The sequence below is a fragment of the Euprymna scolopes genome, chromosome 12 (genome assembly GCF_053919585.1).
Source record: "Euprymna scolopes isolate OS-2025 chromosome 12, ASM5391958v1, whole genome shotgun sequence".
NCBI lineage: Eukaryota > Metazoa > Mollusca > Cephalopoda > Sepiida > Sepiolidae > Euprymna > Euprymna scolopes.
Window position 1 is genome coordinate 27,627,823 of NC_136493.1, and position 19,898 is coordinate 27,647,720.

General features: G+C 34.2%; 1 protein-coding gene across 2 annotated transcripts in view; it reads left to right on the forward strand.

Moving 5' to 3' along the window:
- LOC145291220 (uncharacterized) overlaps positions 1–19,898 on the forward strand; it is a 207,684-nt gene that overhangs the window by 67,867 nt on the left and 119,919 nt on the right. For both annotated transcript variants that reach the window (XM_080136809.1, XM_080136808.1), the window contains exon 3: positions 7,047–7,120. In XM_080136809.1, coding sequence (XP_079992935.1) covers positions 7,047–7,120 — 74 coding nt within the window. The remainder of the gene's footprint in view (positions 1–7,046; positions 7,121–19,898) is intronic.

The following is a 19,898-nucleotide window of genomic DNA, read 5'->3' on the forward strand; positions in this document are numbered from 1 at the left end:
CTCCCGTAAGCCATGGTGAAGGCAACCTTTCTAGGAGAAGCAAATCTCTGATTTAAAAAACCATAAAGCGAGAGACCAGTACCCGCATTAAACTGGTCTGCAGTTTAATTTGTTGCTGGCTATCTTGCTCTTGCTTGTTGCTGGATCTCAACATTTTGAACTGAGAGAGAGACTTAGCTGTCGTACAAAGCTAAGACTCTGTAACATCATCTGTGTATAGATACTCCCTCAGACTATTAAAATGGACCTGTGGCGATGAAAGTCATTTTTGGGCTCATGGACTTTTAAGTGTCTGAGGGAGTGGCACTCGTCTGACAAGACGTTGCAATCATCACATCATCATATGAGGGTAAAATACGCAGTATATCCAGTATTCATCGTTTTTATATTTTCTTCAAATAAAATGTTCATGTACTTCAAAGCAAATGTACTGTAAAACGTTATATTCAACAAATATTCTAATTCATTCTTCAAACTTTACATCTTATATATTTTTTTATCAATTGCCCATCATATCTAGGTATTTCTTTCTTTTTCCTTTTTCCACTACTATCTTGTGTTAGTGGAATGGGGACAAAAATGGATGGTCACATTCAATGCTGCCAAGACGAAGCTTGTTTCCTTCAATAACTACAAGAAACCTTCTCTACCACCAATAGCAATGGCCAAGAACACATTACCTGAAAGTACTTCTTTTAAACTCCCCGGCCTAACGTTTACAGGGAACATAAACTGGAATAGATACATTGAGAGCATTGCCAAGGCTGCTACAAAGAAGGTGGGCTCTCTCTACCATGCTAATAAATTACTTACACCTGAAAGTATCCTGTACCTCTATAAGGCCACCATTCGCCCATGTATGGAGTACTGTTGTCACATTTGGGCTGGTGCATCTGCTGCTTGTCTCTCACTCCTGGACAGGGTTCAAAAGAGAGTCGCCAACCTGATAGGTCCTGAACTGTCATCTAGGCTTCAGCCTCTGTCCTATCAACGAAATTTTGCATCCCTCTGCCTGTTCTACAAATACTTTAATGGTGAATGCTCTGACGAACTACAAGCACTTGTACCTCCGTGACGTGACTACTCCCGACAAACCCGACAAGCAACTACGTCCCACCCTTTTACTGTAGAGATCCCTAGGTGTAAGAAAGCCTTTTACTCCAATAGTTTCTTCCCCAGAACTGCAAGTCTTTGGAACTCCCTTCTGGGATTCTGCTTTCCCAACTGTACTGATATGCAGAAGTTCAAGTGTAATGTGAACAAGCATCTTGCTACTCAACTCCCTTCATAATGCCCCTACAAATTATGTCCCCGATAGTAACCCCCTACTTTAAAGTGGAACTGTGCCTTGTTTAGGGTGAAAATTGATTAAAAAAAAAAATTAAAACAAAAAATTTTAAAAAATATTATTTGGTTTCTTCAGACTAATGTTCTCATTTTGAGTAGTATTATTTTCATGTTTTTGGTTGGTGAAACTTCCACCCTTCAGGTGTCGAACTCGGAAATCTGCATGGAATTTTGAACAAAGCCCTTTACTTAATCCACGGGAGTAGCACGCTCTCGTTCCATCAACCAGGACTGGGTAGAAATCCTAAGTAATTCATAATTCTATTTTTGAGTGGATACGAAAAAAAACTCAGTCTTTCTCATTTAACAGCTATAATAAAGTTTTGTACCCCTAAGAAAAAAATATCTTTGGGGGAATCCTTTCAAGTTAGTCTTTCAGGTTTTTGAAATGGTATCTTTCTTTTTATTTCGTCTTTTAAATTCTGTGTAGTTTTTTTTTTTTATGTTTGTCTCTGATCAAATGCATGATGGCACAAGGACAATATTGTTAGTGAAACATGTATAAGACAGTAATGAAGAAAATATAGGCATCCACCTTAATCTTAATATAAAAATAAAAAAATAAGCTAAAATTATGATTCTAGATTGATTCTTTCCTTTAGTCATTAAAATGTAACCTACCAAAGAATATATACACTTGCAGAGTGGGGTGGGGGGGGGGGCGGTCAGCTTTGCTGGGGCGTAAAAAAGAAACAAAACAACACACTGAAGACGGCGTATACCGCTGAAATATATTTGTGATAAATTTCAAACAAGTAAATATTTGTTTATTTTCCTAATATTACGTTGTGATTTGGCTTTCAAGCGCACTTGATGCGTATTTTATTTTGTTCAAATTAAAACAACGTTTCTATATGAACTCTCATCCTTGACGTTATTCTCGCGTTACCTACGCACAGTTCAAACATTTCAAAATACAACCGCTAGATGCAACGTGCGGCTCTTTACAGACTTTTTTCTCCAACTTTACAACATGGCAAGGAAGAAGAAAAGGAAAAAAAAGGAACAAAACAACACACTGAAGATGGAGTATACCTCTGAAATATATTTGTGATAAATTTCAAACAAATAAAATATTTTATTTTCCTTAATATTACGTTGTGATTTGGCTTTCAAGCGGACTTGATGCATATTTTATGTTTAAAAATATTCTAATTTATGCAAATTTCATATTTATTATTACAGAGGCAATTCTCTATTGAATATTATATTGTACCTAATATATAGTAGTGATTTCAAAAGTTAGAAAAAAAAAATGACATGGGTGCCATCAACTAAAATCGAAATGAAAACATTTACTGCTCCAACCGTGTCTCTTACCGATGTAGCTATCAAGAGGTAACTAAGAAAAACTTAATATTAAATGACTTGAAGAAATAAATTGAATTTGGATATGCATAAAAAGAAGTAAAAATATGTCGGCAAGTTGAAATGAACATTTTGCATTTCAACTTGCCAACATGTCTGTACACGTTATTCATCCATTCAAAGATTTTACTCGTTATAAACGCTCCTTCATAAATATTTACTATTTCCTGTTAGTTTCAGTGTTATGTGACCAGTAGTGTAAGAGTTTATCGGTTAAATATTTACAGACAGACGCACATACACATACATAGGATTACTGTTTTATTTATATATATGTTGGTGTTAGGATGGATTTAGTCAATAATTTATTTAAAATGAGGTTGTTGTGAAAGTTCCTGATGTGGTCTTTTGTCCTACTGTGTATATGATTATTCAATTTGCCAATAAGTCTGGGAAAAATATATCAGGTGAGAAGCAAAATATTTCATATACAATTCGCAAAACACATGTGTAAAAACATTAAGGTTTATTTTTAAAAGTCTTCCTTGATAGACGAACCCCCCTCCCCCAAATTTCCCACAATGCATTTGTAATTTTTCAATAGGTTTATGATTTCTAAATACACAAATCAACCAAATAATTATAGTGGGGCAGATTGTTGAAACAATCTTTCATTTGATGCTTGTATCACTAAATGAAAGATTCTTATGGAATATTGAGATAACCTGCCCCACTATTAGGTACCCTCCCTCTGCTGTGCGAGACAATTACTCACACCAGAGAGCATCCTATATCTTTAGAAAGTCGCAGTTTGCCCATGCATGGAGTATTGTTGCCACATATGGGTTGGTGCATCAACCATCAGTCTTTCACTCTTCTTAGACATGGTCTAAAAAAGTCTCACATCTAATAGGTCCTGCACTGTTGACCAGGCTCCAACTTCCGTCCCATCACTGCAATGCCACATCTGTGCTTGTTTTGCAAGCCCTTTAATGGAATGTTCTGTGATGAACTCATGGCACTTATTCCCCTTTGATGTACATACCAGATAAGCAGCAAAATCCTACCTCTTCACTGTTGAGGTCCCTAGATGCCAAGAAAGCCTTCTACTTTAATAGTTTATTCCCCCCCCCCCCGGACTGCTAGACTTTGGAATTCCTCATCTGTTTCTTACTTCCCTGACTATACTAATCTGTGGAAGTTTAAATGTGATGTGAACAGATATCTCGTTGCTCAACTTCCCACAGCCCCCTGTAGACACAATACATTCCAAGTGGCAATACGTCTTGCTTGTGGTGAAAAAAGTAACAAAAAAAATTTTTTTTTTTAAAATCCTCGTGACGTCATGATAAGCGTAATTGTCAGATGTTTTACAAGGATTCGATTTCACTGCTTGTCACAGATGTCCGTTTTTACAATGACTTGCAGCCGTAAACAGAAAAAGACGGGGAGGAGGAGGTTGATAATTTGTTTTGTTATCCACCAGGTGGGGTGGACAGATCGATACTACAATTTAGAACCCTGAGTGGATGGGTGCGTCTTCTGAAAAGTTGATAAAATACATGAAATTTGTTTGTGCAAAGGCACGGTTGGGGGATGATGTTGTACAGGAGCTAGGCAACGGTTAATTTGGCTGTATGCCTTTAACTGTTCTCGCTCCTCATTCAAATACAGCAACGGTGATGATGGTCACCCAGTCTTCCATTTTTGATTTGAAGGGTGTTGGTTGTGCAGAAAAAAAAAAAAAAAAAAAAAAAAAAACCTATTCTGAAACCTCTTTCCCACAAAAGAGATGTTGCTAGCCTTGCTCTGTTCTATCGTTATTTTCACGGAAGCTGCTGATCTGAGCTTCAATCTATGGTCCTCGCACGCCAGACTTTTTCAAAAAGCACTCGCCTAGCTAAAACCACTATCAATTATTTTCTCCACTCTCTATCTGTGCCTAAAATTAAATGCAAGTTCCATAAATGAAGCTTCCTTCCTAGGACTGCCCGGCTGTGGAACTCTGTTCTGCTAACCTGCTGTCCAACTAACTACAACATGGTCGTCTTCAAGTTCAATGTAGACAAATTTTTGTTGACCTGTTCCTTTAAATAGTCAATTTCTACTCAGTTTCGATCACCATACATGCATTAATTCTTATCCTCGAGTGGCTTTCAGATCTTGATTAGTAACTTCCCCTATAAAAGAAATAAATAAAAACCAACACAATGACACACTATGTTCAAGTTTATTGGATCTCTCTTGTGGAAAACTACTCTTAATTAATTGTGATAGTTTTAATTACTCCGGGAATTAAACATAAACCAGTGGTTGACATGTGTGATTTCAAAAAAGTCCAAATTAGAACAGGGTGAACAAATTGGAAAATAGAAGTCCCCTTACTCATGATGAGCCCCGCTCCTTAGACGATGCATACTCTTTCCTGCCTTGACAAGGTTCAAAACCAGCTTTGAAACCTAGTAAGTGATGTTTCTCTCCTCCCTGCAACCTCTTTCTCATAAAAGAGACATTGAAAGCCTATATTTACTCTATTATTATTTTCATGGCAAATGCTCGACTGAGCTTCAATCTATAGTTCAATCCTTGCAAGACTTTCACAGCAAGCAGCCGTCTAGTTACAACCACTGTCAACAATTTCCCCAACTCTCTATCTAAACACAAAGCTTTTTTTCCTAGAACTGCTGGCCTGCTTAGGTAGGCATCAATATGTTGACTGTTATGTATGTTAGGGACAACCATTGTAATCTGTTGTAATGTCTTCATATAATGTGTATGTAGGATTTGTATTGCTTCCTTAAGAAATCTGCTTCCATTATGGTGATGTACAATAACTTCCTCAGAATAAAATCCTGAGGCAGGTGTAGATTCTTCATCTTTTATTCAGCATCTTTAAGAATGATGGAAGCAGGTTTCCTAATGAAATAAATAGAACATGTAGTACTCATTCATTCAAACGCATGCATGGACATTTTACAACAGATTACAATGGTTGTCCCTAACTTACATCAGTGGACATATTGATGCCTATCTAAAGATTATATAAAATGTTGTAAGTATTCTTGAATAAAGTTTAATATCATTTTATGGTGATTTTAATCTTTCTAACTAAATGACGGTGCCTATGCGTTTAACATGAGCTGAAAAAGTGCCAAGTTCAAATCTAGTTTGTTCCACAAAACACTTTCATCTAACCCACACTTTTTTTTTTTTTTTTTTTGAACTGACTAATCCTAGGAGGGTTTAACTGGCTTGTTTTGAACGAGGAAATCCTATGGTATATGAAATTCACATGCAGTCTCCAGTTGCATGTATATCTCCGTTAGGGGAGATTATGACATTAGGTTTTTGCAGCTCTTGCAGGGAGGTGTCTACGTCCCCCTACATACAGCGCCTGGTATTCCCAAATTGGTCACTCCTCTGGTATTGACCAGACTCAACGTTACTTAACGTCAATGATCTAATGAGAACCAGTATTTCGTATAACCCACAATTGATCTTGTGTCTAATCTCCTGTAGAGGAGGTAAATAAATACTTCTCCCCGTGACTTAAATTATTTTCTTTTTGAATTTAAGTATTCTTCTTTTTCTAAACTTTTCGTACCATCTCGTTTATTTGAATTATTTTTTAATAATTCACGAGTTCATTTAGTCTTGTTTTGTATAAATCTGCCTTCCATACTTTTGTTTGTAATGGAGTTTACTTTGCATAACTTAATATTCAACAAAGAACTGTGGAAGATAACAAGCTTTGCCTGTACATGAGACATTTAAATCTCGTTTTTGCCTAACTAAATGTTTATAACGTGAAGAAAATATTTAAAAATAAGCCAAGGATGTGAGTTAGCTGTTTTTAGTGGAATTCTCATGTAAAAATTAAAAAAATTTTTTTTTTTAATTAGGCAGTTGCTGCTTATCAAGGCTCAACTCAAGGATAAGGATTAATGAGTGTCACATGGCTGGTGATACAATACCGTGATAATCAATACTAGTGGAAATAGGGTAGAAATTGAGACCTTGTTTACATTGGACTTGAAAATGACTGTTATAGTCAGCTGAGAAGCAACCCTGCAGTATTGTGTTCTGCAGACGGATAATTCTAGGAAAGAAGCTTTGCTCATGGATTTAAGTTTTAAGCAAAGATAGTGAGTAAAGGAAATTGTTGACAGCGGTTGTTGCTAGACGAGGATTTGTTGCGAATGTTTTATGGAGGGGGGGGGGCGTAATACAGATCAGCTAGGTTCATTTTTTGGATTCAGGATCCATAAGTTAAAACCAAGTATGAGATCTGACTCTACCAAAATAGGATTCCACTGTGTCATGAGTTTCTTTTTAATCTTTACACATTAAAATGATAAAATTGTTTTCATTTTCTTTTCTTGTTTTTCTAGGATTACCCGTGACTCTGTACAATTCTGGTTTTTACCCATTTCTTGTGATTTTTACGATTGCTTTTATTATGCAGGTAAATACTTTCTTTGCTTATATTTCTATTTATTGTAAAAATCGATAAATGCTACCCATGTCTTTGATATGTGTGTGTGCAATATATATATATATATATATATATATATATATATATATCCTGTATCTACATAAAATTTGAGATGTCTATTTTCAGTATTTTCTTCAACAGTGCTCAATACATGAGTAGAGCCAATGGTTGTACGTTTATCAAGCAGAGGTTCCATTAACCTGTAATTCACCCCTTTCTTTGCTCGTTTTTGGAGGGAATAGAGCCATCTTCTCTTTGTGTGTTAAAAGGTGATTTACTTTTAATTTGGATGATTGCATGAGTAACAAAAGTCTGATTGGCTAACTAGCAAACCCAGCACCACGTGAATATATAAAAACATGCGGTAACATAAATTTCATGCAATAGCCTGACGAATCCTTACAAGGATGGAACGCGGAAAATTCTGTCTAGCTTAATTGCCATATATATTTTCAAAACTTTATATATAAAATGTTGTATCCAATAGAAACTGTAGCCTAGGAAAAAGATAATAAGCTAAGAACAATATTTATAGAACAAAAATAGTTTAACAGATCACCGAAGTTAAGCAACGTGGAGCCTGGCCAGTACCAGATGGGTGACCATTTGGGAAGGCTAGGTGTTGTATGTACCATGTAGAGTCGTAGAAATTTCCAGGTTGGTATCTAGGGGCACATTAATTCACTGAGAGAGATGCATCCCCAGTCTTCATTAAGACATGCATCTAGGAGAAGATAACTCTGTAAAAACCTGCAGTCTACTGTATACTCTGTCTTATGGCAGTCATCTGCACTGACAAATTTTAGCAGTAATACCAAAATGTGTGGTTGGTTTTACACAAAGCCTTCACCAGTATAAACAAATCATCTGTGGGGATTTCCGAGCAACTTAGTTGTTGTGGCAGAAGCTCATATGTCGAAATCGACTGAAGAGTCCATTATATATATATATATATATATATATATATATATATATATATATATATATATGTAATGTAATGATAAGAATAATGGAAATGGTATTACAACAAAATAGAAAAATAAAAATAAACTTGGTTTGTTCCTTTTTCTTTTTATTTCTCTCTCTCTCATATAATATATATATATCTCAAATAAGAGACGTGTTACATTTAAAGCCAAATAACAATGCAAATTTTTTTTTAACCTTTATAAAATAAACGAATGTTTATTTTTAAAGAGATATATTTCGATATACACTCCTTTTTCAATCTGTGTGTATATATATATATATATATATTTTTCCTCTTATTCTTGGTCATGATGTTTAATGGAAGAATTTTAAGTTAAGTTCACTTGATGTTAGCTGTGGTTTTTCTGTAGCCTGATAATTGTCTCATGGTCGCAAGTCTGGGTAGGTTTATCCATTAAAGGCGTTGAGTGAAATTTGAAAATCAAATAAGAGACGTGTTACTTTTAACACTTTAAAGCCAAATAACAATGCGAATATTTTTTGTTTATCCGGCTACAGAAAAACCACAGCTAACATCAAGTGGACTTAAAATTCTTCCATTCAACATCATGATGAAGAATAAGAGGAAAAAAAAAATATATATATATATATACTCGGGTTTTTTTTATATTCAAAAGTAATGGACTAATGAATTCAACGAGGTTGTTAGATAGTGCTCAATAAAAAGAGCTGATAATACTTGTTTATTGTTATATAAACATGCTCACATCCCGCTGCTACAAACAGCCACTTGTTTCAATCAAACAACAGATATCATCAGGCAGCGACTTGACTATTCAAAAGTTCAATGAATAATGGATTTTTATTTTAGGTAGGAACTCTTTAGAAGTTGGAGTTGTTAAAGCAGATAAGACGCAAAATTTCTACAAACTAACTACACATGAATATAACAAGCTTATTAAAGAAAATATTACAAAAAATTACAAAAAATCAAATATAGATATTTGCAAAAAAATTGACAAGGATAGTAAAGAAATAACTGACAGACTTAAAATTAGTAATAGAGTGGGAATTTTACAAAAAAAACAGTCATATATTTTGCTTAAAGACCATAAGATAAATTTTGAAAATAAACCTACAACTAGGTTAATTAATCCTACGAAACCCGAAATAGGTAAATTAAGTAAAAATATACTAGAAAGAGTTAACTATCAAATTAAATCAACATATAAGCTAAATCTATGGATTAACACAGCGGATACCATTAAATGGTTTTCCAATATACATAATAAAAAGAATTGTACTTTCTTACAATTCGATATTGTGAATTACTATCCCTCCATATCTAAGGAACTATTCGAAGAGGTGATGGAGTTTGCTAAACTCCTGTCTGATATAAAAGACACTGAAATTGAAATTATACGGACATGTAGAAATACTACATTAATTAGTGGAAATGATCAGTGGTTGAAAAAAGATCAAAATGACCTGTTTGACATTTCCATGGGGTCTTTGGATTCGGCTGAAATGACAGACTTAGTAGGTCTATTCATACTATACAACTTAACCAAAGACATCAATGTCATGGATATAGGCTTGTATCGTGATGATGGACTGATGATCATCAAGGAATCCAACGGCCCTAAATGTGAAAGAACCAAAAAGATTATCTTAAATGAATTCCGTAGAATTAAATTAAAAGTGGATATTATATCAGATGTTAAAACTGTAAATTTTTTGGATGTGAACTTTGATTTAAGGAAAGGCATCTACCAACCATATAGGAAGGAAAACTCAAACCCAATTTATGTACACCCCCTATCAAATCACCCAAAATCTATCATTAGGCATATCCCCAAATCCATTAGTAAAAGAATCAGTGACAATTCTTCCAATCTTGAAACATTTAATAAACATAAATATTTCTATAACAGGGCCCTTAAGGATAGTGGATACAAAAACACCCAAATTGAGTTCATAGAACCAACACACCCAAACACAAATACAAATAGAAACCGTAAGAGAAAAATCCTGTGGTACAATCCCCCTTTTAATCTGAAACTTAAAACAAATCTAGGAATGAAATTCTTAAACTTAATTAAAAAGCACTTCCCTATTAATAACATACTACATAAAATTTTCAATAAAAATACAATAAAACTTAGTTATAGTTGTAATGAAAACCTTGAAAAAATAATTAAAAAACATAATAACAAAATATTAAACAAAAATAGCACACCCATTGCTACCGAAAGTTGTAACTGTAGAATTAAATCAAAATGCCCTCTTAAAGGAAATTGTCAAATTACTTCTGTAGTGTACCAAGCAACTATTTCTACTAAGGAAAATCCGAATGAAAAAAAATATTACATAGGAATGACAAATAACAATTTTAAAGAAAGATTTACCGGTCACAAGTGCTCTTTTGAAAATAATGAGTACAAAAATAGAACTTCCTTGTCTAAATATTACAATGAACTAGTAGAGCAAGGTTACTCCCCAATAGTAAATTGGAAAATTTTAAAGAAAGCGAAAACCTGTTCATCTTTAAACTCGCCTTGCTACCTATGTCTTTATGAGAAATTATTTATACTTACTTTTAGAGAAAGAGATAAATTATTAAATAAGAAGCACGAAAATTCAATTAATTGCAAACATTATAAAACCCATCTTTTAAGTAATTTAGTTTAGATATAAAATTTAAATAAATTAAAAATTGTCACTGATTTCTATAATTTATTAATATTCTATTAATATACTTTCTCCTCTCCTGATTTCATTCTTTACTTCTCCTATCTTATATACCTGTGTGTCTATGTGTATATGTATGTGTCTATGTATTTATTTTATGACCGTGTGTACTTAGATCTATATATTTCTATATTATTTGGTATACCCTCCCATGTTTATTCAATCCATTTGTATGTTTCTATGTGTGTATGCATCTATCTGTACCCTTGCCAAATTATTTGTATTCTTATGTATTTCTATATATATAATTTATGTAAATTATACATATTTATGTGTGAGTATATATATGTGTGTGTGCGTTGTTGTGTATTAGTATATGACTGTGTGCATATATTTGTGTATTTTTTGTATGTATGTGTATACATAAGATTATATATATATATATATATATATATATATATATATATATATATATATATATATATATGCTTATTAGTATGTCGGTTGGTTCTCTGTGAGTATATACATATGTATCTTATTATTTTTAATTTGGGTACTATCTACCTGTGCGTCGCTATTTTTGAGTATTTCGTTGATTTAATTACTTCTTTTGCCTGAATATATTTATAGGTAAGTGTACTTGTATCTGTGTTATTAGTAATCTGGTATTGAATGTATTATTTTGTGATTTAATATGACTTTATATCTATACTTAAATAGCTTAAACTTCCAACTTAATAGTATAGTTACACCTTTACTTATGTGCATGTATATGTATATATATATATATATGTATATATATATATATGTGTGTGTATGTGTGTGTATATTTGGGTATATATATGTGTGTGTGTGGTTATATATATATATATATATATATATATATTTGTATTATATTCTTTTTATATACATAAATATTAGTAGTTTTTTATTTATAATTATTGGACCTATTTAATTTATTTAATCCCCTCTTATGGCTAAATATGTTATATTAAAAAGATAATAAATATTAATTTTATTCTGTTTTTATTATTATTATTATTATTATTATTATTATTATTATTATTATTATTATTATTATCATTACTATTATGTTTATTGTTATTAATAATAATTTTAATATTGTTTTATCATTATTTTTGTCTTTTATTCATATATTTATCTAATAAAAACGCGAAAACTTTAAACTTATATCATTTAGCATAAAGGGCCTAATTAATGGTAGACGTATGTTTGAATTGCGTTGATTTTACTCGTGGACGTATGTAAGAGGATAAATATGCTAGCCGAATACATTCACTGCCTTTTTTGACACGTTCATCTCTGACGCTTGGATTGTACCTTCTGTTTGTATTTGTAATAATATGTTTCATTACTGAATTGTATAATTGTTCATAAATTGGTTGACACGCAGATTTTTTCTTTTTCTTTTTCTATATACTGTCATATTCTTACTTTCTCTCTTTCTCTATTTAACTAGATCTCATTATTCTTTCCTTTTCCTTCTAGTTCTTATTCTCTTTATTATAACCATTTATTTCTTTTTTCTTTTCTTCTCCATATCATATATATATGTATATATGTATATGTGTATATATATATGTATATGTATATATATGTATATATATATATGTATATGTATATATATGTATATATATATATATGTGTGTATATATATATATATGTATGTGTATGTGTGTGTGTATGTGTATATATATATATATATATATATTTTCTCTCTTCTTTTTCTCTCTATTTTGTTTTCTCTATATTTTCTTTCTCTATTTCTGTCTCTATTCCTTTTTTTTTTCTTCTCAATCACTCTCTCCCCATTGTAATCTTTTAACTTTATTTAAATTGCCTCTCCCTTTTTACTTTTTTATTTAATTAAAGTCCTGTGTTTTAAGTTTTTTAACTCCAACTTCTAAAGAGTTCCTACCTAAAATAAAAATCCATTATTCATTGAACTTTTGAATAGTCAAGTCGCTGCCTGATGATATCTGTTGTTTGATTGAAACAAGTGGCTGTTTGTAGCAGCGGGATGTGAGCATGTTTATATAACAATAAACAAGTATATATATATATATATATATATATATATATATATATATATATATATATACAGATTGAAAAAAGAGTGTATATCTTTGAAATATATCTCTCTTTAAAAATAAACATTCGTTTATTTTATAAAGGTTAAAAATTTTTTTTTTAGATTTGCGTTATTTGGCTTTAAAGTGTTAAATGTAACACGTCTCTTATTTGATTTTCAAATTTCACTCAACGCCTTTAATGGATAAACCTACCCAGACTATATATATATATATATATATATATATATATATATATATATATATATATATTTGAATTAGAGAAATTAAATGCATAGACTTATGTAGTATACACAAACATTTGTTCATATTAAATATATTTCTCTTGTTTTAGTTCTGGCCATGTTGTCATCTTTCACATGTTGCCGTTCATCAGTGGGATGCGCATGGGTTCATAAGTATAGAATTATTAGAAAAACTGCAGGTATCAAAGCAGCTTAATGGTCAAACTTGTAGAACAATGAGAGCTTTTATACATTAAGGTACCTGAGCCGTTAACTTATTCCGAGTAACGTCAGATAGATACAGCATATAAACAAAAATGGCCAATCAAATAATTTAACAAAATGTAAATTTAAGATTTGATTAACAAATTCTTTATCTTTATCAATATTTTTTATAAGGGGTGTTCAAGACATAATCACGATAGACTTTTTTGTGTGTGAGTACTCAAGGATAAATTTTAGTCAAAAACCAAGTGTCAGTGATTTGAAAAATTACATAAGAGATGCATTTCAACAAATTAATATGCAGACAGACTTGTTCAAAAATATTTGTTGAAGGGACAGGCTTCAAAGTTGTGCAAATTGTGATATAAAACAGCTTGTGCACTTGTGTTGCTAAAACTTTGCTTTTGTCTTATTGTTCACAATAAAATTTCATTGTCAAATAATTGTTTGTAAATATAATTGCATGTATGCATAATCTCAAATGTTATTAACTGTACATTTACTTTTGGAACACTGTGTGTGTGTGTGTGTGTGTGTGTGTGTGTGTGTGTGTGTGTGTGTGAAGCTGGCCTGCCAGGACACTATATATACAAATGTAGGCAAATTTGAGCATATTGGTTTGAAAATATAGGTTCTTTTTTTACCAATTGTGATAAAATTTTAACCATAGAATAGTATTATAATCTTCAAAAAGCCTTCAAATTTTCATGTAGTTTCGTCTCATAGAACCAAAGATATGAGCATTTCAATATTCAATTTGGCTACTAATATAGACATATCCATACTCTCCCCGCTATGAAGGCCAGAGGTTTTGGTGAAGTGTGTGTTTGCATATATATATATTTATATATATATATATATTGAGTAAAACTATTCATAATTTTGAATTAAAAATCAGTTTCAAAAGAAAAACAAAAATCCACTAGATTGTACAATCGTTTCAGAAACGATGTTCATTTTATTTAAATTGACAATGAATATTGACAATTATTTGAAAAATGTTTTGTCTATTAAGAAGTCTCCACATCAGCAAAAAATAGGGGGGGGGCAGTTAAAGGCACCAAAACAAAATTAGCATTTTAGTCGTGTGTAAGGCAAATATTCCTGGAAATATTTAAAAATAAAATAAAAACTAAGTTATTAATTTTATGTTGATAAATAAATTAAAATAGAGTAAAATAGAAAATTATGAATAAGGTTAAAAGAAAATTTTTTTTTATAAAAATATATGTATACCTTTTTTATAGATTTTATGAGATAAAAAGGTATATATATATATATATATATATATTTTTATAAAAAAATAATTCAAAATTATGAATCGTTTTTTTTTGTTTTTTTTTTTTCAATATTAAAATAGCTCTAGAATATCTATACCTATTGAGCTTATTATATATCTAAAGTACAATGGGCACTGTTTTCTTTTAAAAGTATTAATACATTTACTACTACATTAAAATAAACTTTGCTCTTTAGACTCCAAGTCTAATTCCCTCAAAAAAATAAAATATTTATAAACTTTGGAAATATATTCTACTAGCAGGGGTGCCCGGCGTTGCTCGGGTGTTTGGAGGTGTATGCTGTGCAAAAAAACAAAAAAAAATGGTTAATTTTTTAAAACTTTGACCCCTATTATGACCCCTTAAAATTTATAGTTTCGGGCTCAAATCACTTTATTAAGTTAGATCCAGGTTCAAGGAACCTATATCTAAAATTTCAAGTGTCTAGACCCAAAATTGTCGGAGGAGTTTGGTAGAGTTCTTAAAGGTCAAATCGTTGAAATTTGACCCCTTAACAGCCAAATTTCTGGCTGACACCCGTCACATCGATTTTCCCAAATCTCAGTACCCGGTATTTCAAATTTCGAGTCTATAGACTAAAAATTGACAGAGTTATTGCGTAGGGAAATGTACACAGACAGACAGTCACACAGACAGACAGACAGACACTTCACTTTTATAGATATATAGATTTCCTTATGATATATACCAATCCTTATTTAAGAAACTGAATGTAATTACAGAGCATTATAGTGAATAAATGACAAAAGACTACATTCCAAAGTTCATGATGTTGACTATCTTGCAATTTATTCCTTTAATTCAGTTGACATTCACAATTCTTGACAGTATCTGTTTCATAGCGCAAAATCAATCACTTAATTATTATATCAATCAGTGAATCTATTTTGCCCATAACTCATAAGAAATAGCAACAATTAATCTGTCAAAAGGAAATAAAGTGCGTTTTGACATGATTAAAATCCGAAAATTGGAAGAGAAGCTGCAAATACCTTATATGTTTCCATTACACCATTTTGAATTTTAGAAATAAAGTCACTAAACCCATCTATTCGTACTAACATGTTCTATTAATTTAGGAATATTCTATCAAAATGTTCGATTTAATAATTAGTAAATTTATTAATTCTAATTAATGTATGCATATTTATGAAACTAACATCAATAAATTATAAACTATTATACATGTTTGCATATAAATAAACTAAACTAAAACAAAAAAAAACAAAAACAGTTTACCATTTACGGTTATATTAAATTATTTATTAATTTGAATTGAAACCATGCATGATTAAGTTCACTTAATTGTTATAATCAAGTTTATTACTATTTCAATTATAATTCTTAGTATTAGTTAATTTTAAAACCTATGATTACGTTTGGTTGAGATTTATAATTGCACTAAAAACTCAATTGTTTACCTTAAGCATAAAATATTAAAATTAATTTAAAGTATGATAGAGTTACCGCCCTTAGAACAAATCTATTGATATGTTAATGTTATTTGAACATTTTTTAAATTTTTTTTTAAAGCATCGAATCTTTAATTAAATGTTAAAAATTTTTAAAAGAATTGAATTAGAATTGGTACTTGTATCGGAAACTGGGAAAAATTTTGGAATCGCCCCATCATATATATATATATATGATGGATTCTCCTGTCGATTTCGACGTATGAGGTTCTGCCAACTTGAAAACTAAAACTGTGGAGAGCTACAAAGACTGGAGTCATACCATTAAAACGAGCAACCTTTTGTGCTGCGGAATTTATTTTTCTACATAGTCACCACCATTCTCAATACACTTTAGTCAGTGATGAACAATACCTCGGTCGTAAAAGTCCAGAGCAGACTTTGCCACGGGCATCTTTGTTGCCACTCTGAAATCGGCAAACCCATCTTTTTAACTGTGCTGACACCAACTGCAGCGGCTTCATAAACGTTCGACAGGTGAATATTAATTAGTTCAATTTTTTTCTGCATGGAGGAATTCAATGGTTGCCTTAGTCTCACACCATCAACAGAGCAATGAAACTTTCATATCATGAATGCATAAGTTCAGCCATCATAACAATGTAATTTGCAATTTCCTCTGATCTATTCAGGCAGAATAAAAAAAAAATAGACATTACTTTTGGAACATTCTTTATATTATAAAGATTTTTTTCTGTGATAAATGTAGAGAATAGGAACGACCATTAAGATGGGACACACAAAAGAGTGACACCGTCGTCTGATTAGAAGTATATATAGAGCACGCATGCACGCACCAGAAGAAGAACGACGTCTACGACGATAGTCGACTCGGAAACCTTACATGGCGCTACGAACAGGATTTATTTTTCAACATAATTTCTTTTGCACGATTTTTGGAGTATAATGGCGTCAGGACAACACGAGGACGGCCAATACATGCAGTTGATTCAACAACTAATAAATCTGCAAAGAGAAAACAATGAGCTTCGCGGAGGGAGTGCCTCAAGTCGGTCTAACACCAAGAAACCAGACCGGCCACGTATCGAACATGGATTCACCGACGCGGACTGGGCGCTTTTCATCGACTCGTGGGCCCGATACAAACAAATGTGCGGCCTTACCGACCCCGTGGAAATCCGCAATGAACTAAGGACAGCCTGCTCAAATGAGGTAAATAAACTTTTATTTGACTTAGTTGGGCCTGAAACCCTCAATTCTGTCACAGAGGAACAACTCTTAAGGCATATACAGTTCATTGCGGTGAAAGGTCTACACCCGGAGGTGCATAGACATAAATTTCATAACATCAGGCAACAGACGGGGGAGGGACCCGCACAGTTCTTGGCAAAGCTTCGGTCCCAGGCACGGTTTTGCAATTTCACGGTTCTGTGCCCCAACGAGAACTGCCGGCAAGCCGTAAACTATTCGGAGGACATGGTAGCTGGCCAACTCGTAGCTGGTCTGGCAAATGCGGAGTACCAGTGTAAATTGCTGGCCGAAGCAAATATTCTAACCACTGTGGAGCAGAAGCTTCACAGGCTGGTTAGTTTAGAAACTACAGAGACGTCTGCTCCTCAGTTGCAACGAGGCTCAGAGGGACACTCGATTTTTGGCCTACTAACAACCGAGAAAAAACCATCTCGGAAGGAGCAGCCGCTCAAAACCCCTCAGAATAGTCCTTGTGAAGGGTGTGGGAGGACCTCACACCCCAGTGGGTTAAAAGGGCGGAAGAACTGCCCGGCGAGGGGGCTAAAATGTTTTAATTGTGGCGTCACAGGCCACTTACAAAGAGTGTGCCGGAAACAGGAGAGGTCGACGGCGGAGTCAACAAACGATGCCACACGTCAATCGAATATTTTCGGCAGCAGAATGGAGGGGGCACCGGCATGTTACAATCAAAAAGGTAGAATAGCAGCAGTGCCACACCTTGCATGGAGCAGTGGTGGGTTCAGGAGAAGTCCCCCTGAGCCACCACCCTCATTAATGGTCGATGTGTCCCTGATACCAGTGTCCCAGGCTAAATTCGGGTGCGCTTTGGATAAGGGAGTAAGCCGTCGAAAACACCGCATCCAGGCCATTGCAGATACCGGTGCCCAGACGTGTTCGAGTGGCCCAGAAATATTGAAAATATTAGGGTGCACCAGCAGGATCCTGATACCTACCACCCACAGGATACGGGGAATCACAGACGAACCCCTAGATATCAAGGGGGTGGTCCTGACTCAGATTAAGCTCGGTCAGAAGGAAACGCGACAAGTGGTCTACGTTTCAGAAAACACGTCAGGATTCTACTTGTCAGAATCGGCCCTCAAAGACTGCGACTTCCCGCATCGAGTATCAAAGGCCGATTTATCGGCTTCAGAAAGTGGGACAGCACCGTGTGGATGTCCGAAAAGAGAATCCGTTCCGGACAAGCCAGCGAGGATCCCGTTTACCCCCACTGGAGATAATAGGGAACGGTTAGAGAAGTGGTTACGTGAACACTTTAAGTCCAGCGTATTCAACACCTGCCCCCATCAACCGTTACAAGTCATGTTAGGGAGGCCGCTGGATATAACTTTTACCCCGGGGGCGAAACCATCGGCCATACACACACCCATTCCAGTTCCTCATCACTGGAAGAAAAGGGTAAAGGATGATTTGGATCAAGATGTTGCGTTGGGTATTATCGAACCGGTACCAGCAGGCACACCTACAATCTGGTGTTCGAGGATGATAGTCGTTCCAAAGAAAGACGGGTCATCAAGAAGGACAGTAGACCTACAAAAATTGAATGCAGCAACGATGAGAGAGACTCATCACACACCGTCCCCTTTTAATCAGGTGTCCGTGGTGCCTGCCCAAACCAAAAAGACTGTCTTGGACGCATGGAATGGGTACCATAGTCTGCCACTCTCCCCAAAAGCCCGGGACGCGACCACGTTCATAACGGAATGGGGTCGTTATCGGTATCTCAGGGCTCCCCAGGGTTTTCACGCATCCGGGGACGGGTACACGCGCCGGTTCGATGACATCACAGTTGACATGCCTCGAAAGACCCGGTGTATAGACGACACACTCCTATGGGACAGGTCCTTAGAATTGGCTTTCTGGCATACTGTGGACTATATTACCCATTGTGGTAAAAGTGGGATAGTCTTTAACCCTGACAAATTTCAATTTGCTAACGATGAAGTTGAATTTGCCAGCTTTGTGATAACCTCGGACGGCGTGAAGCCAACTAAAAAAATGACGGAGGCTATTCTCAATTTCCCGACCCCAACGAGCATTACTGGTATTAGGTCCTGGTTTGGTTTAGTTAACCAGGTGTCGTATACATTTGCACAGGCCGATATAATGGCCCCTTTTCGAGAGTTGCTGCGAACAAAGAACCGTAAATTTTACTGGGATGACACATTGAATAGACTTGTCGAAGAGGAATATCGTTCAGAAAATCGAAGAAGGGGTGAAAACCTTCGATATGAACAGAGCGACCTGCCTTTCAACCGACTTCAGTAAGGTTGGCATTGGGTATTTTCTGTTCCAGAAGCATTGCCAATGCCCAACGGAATTAGGTCCCAACTGTGGTAAGGACCACTGGAAAATGATTTTGGCCGGGTCTCGCTTCACGAAAGATGCAGAATCTCGTTATTCCCCTATAGAGGGGGAGGCTCTAGCGCTGATTTATGGCTTGGAGTCTTGTAGGATGTTCATCCTGGGATCCCCAGACCTATTGGTCACCGTGGACCACCAGCCCCTAGTGAAAATTTTCTCGGATCAGATCCTTGAGAATATAAAAAATCCCCGCCTGT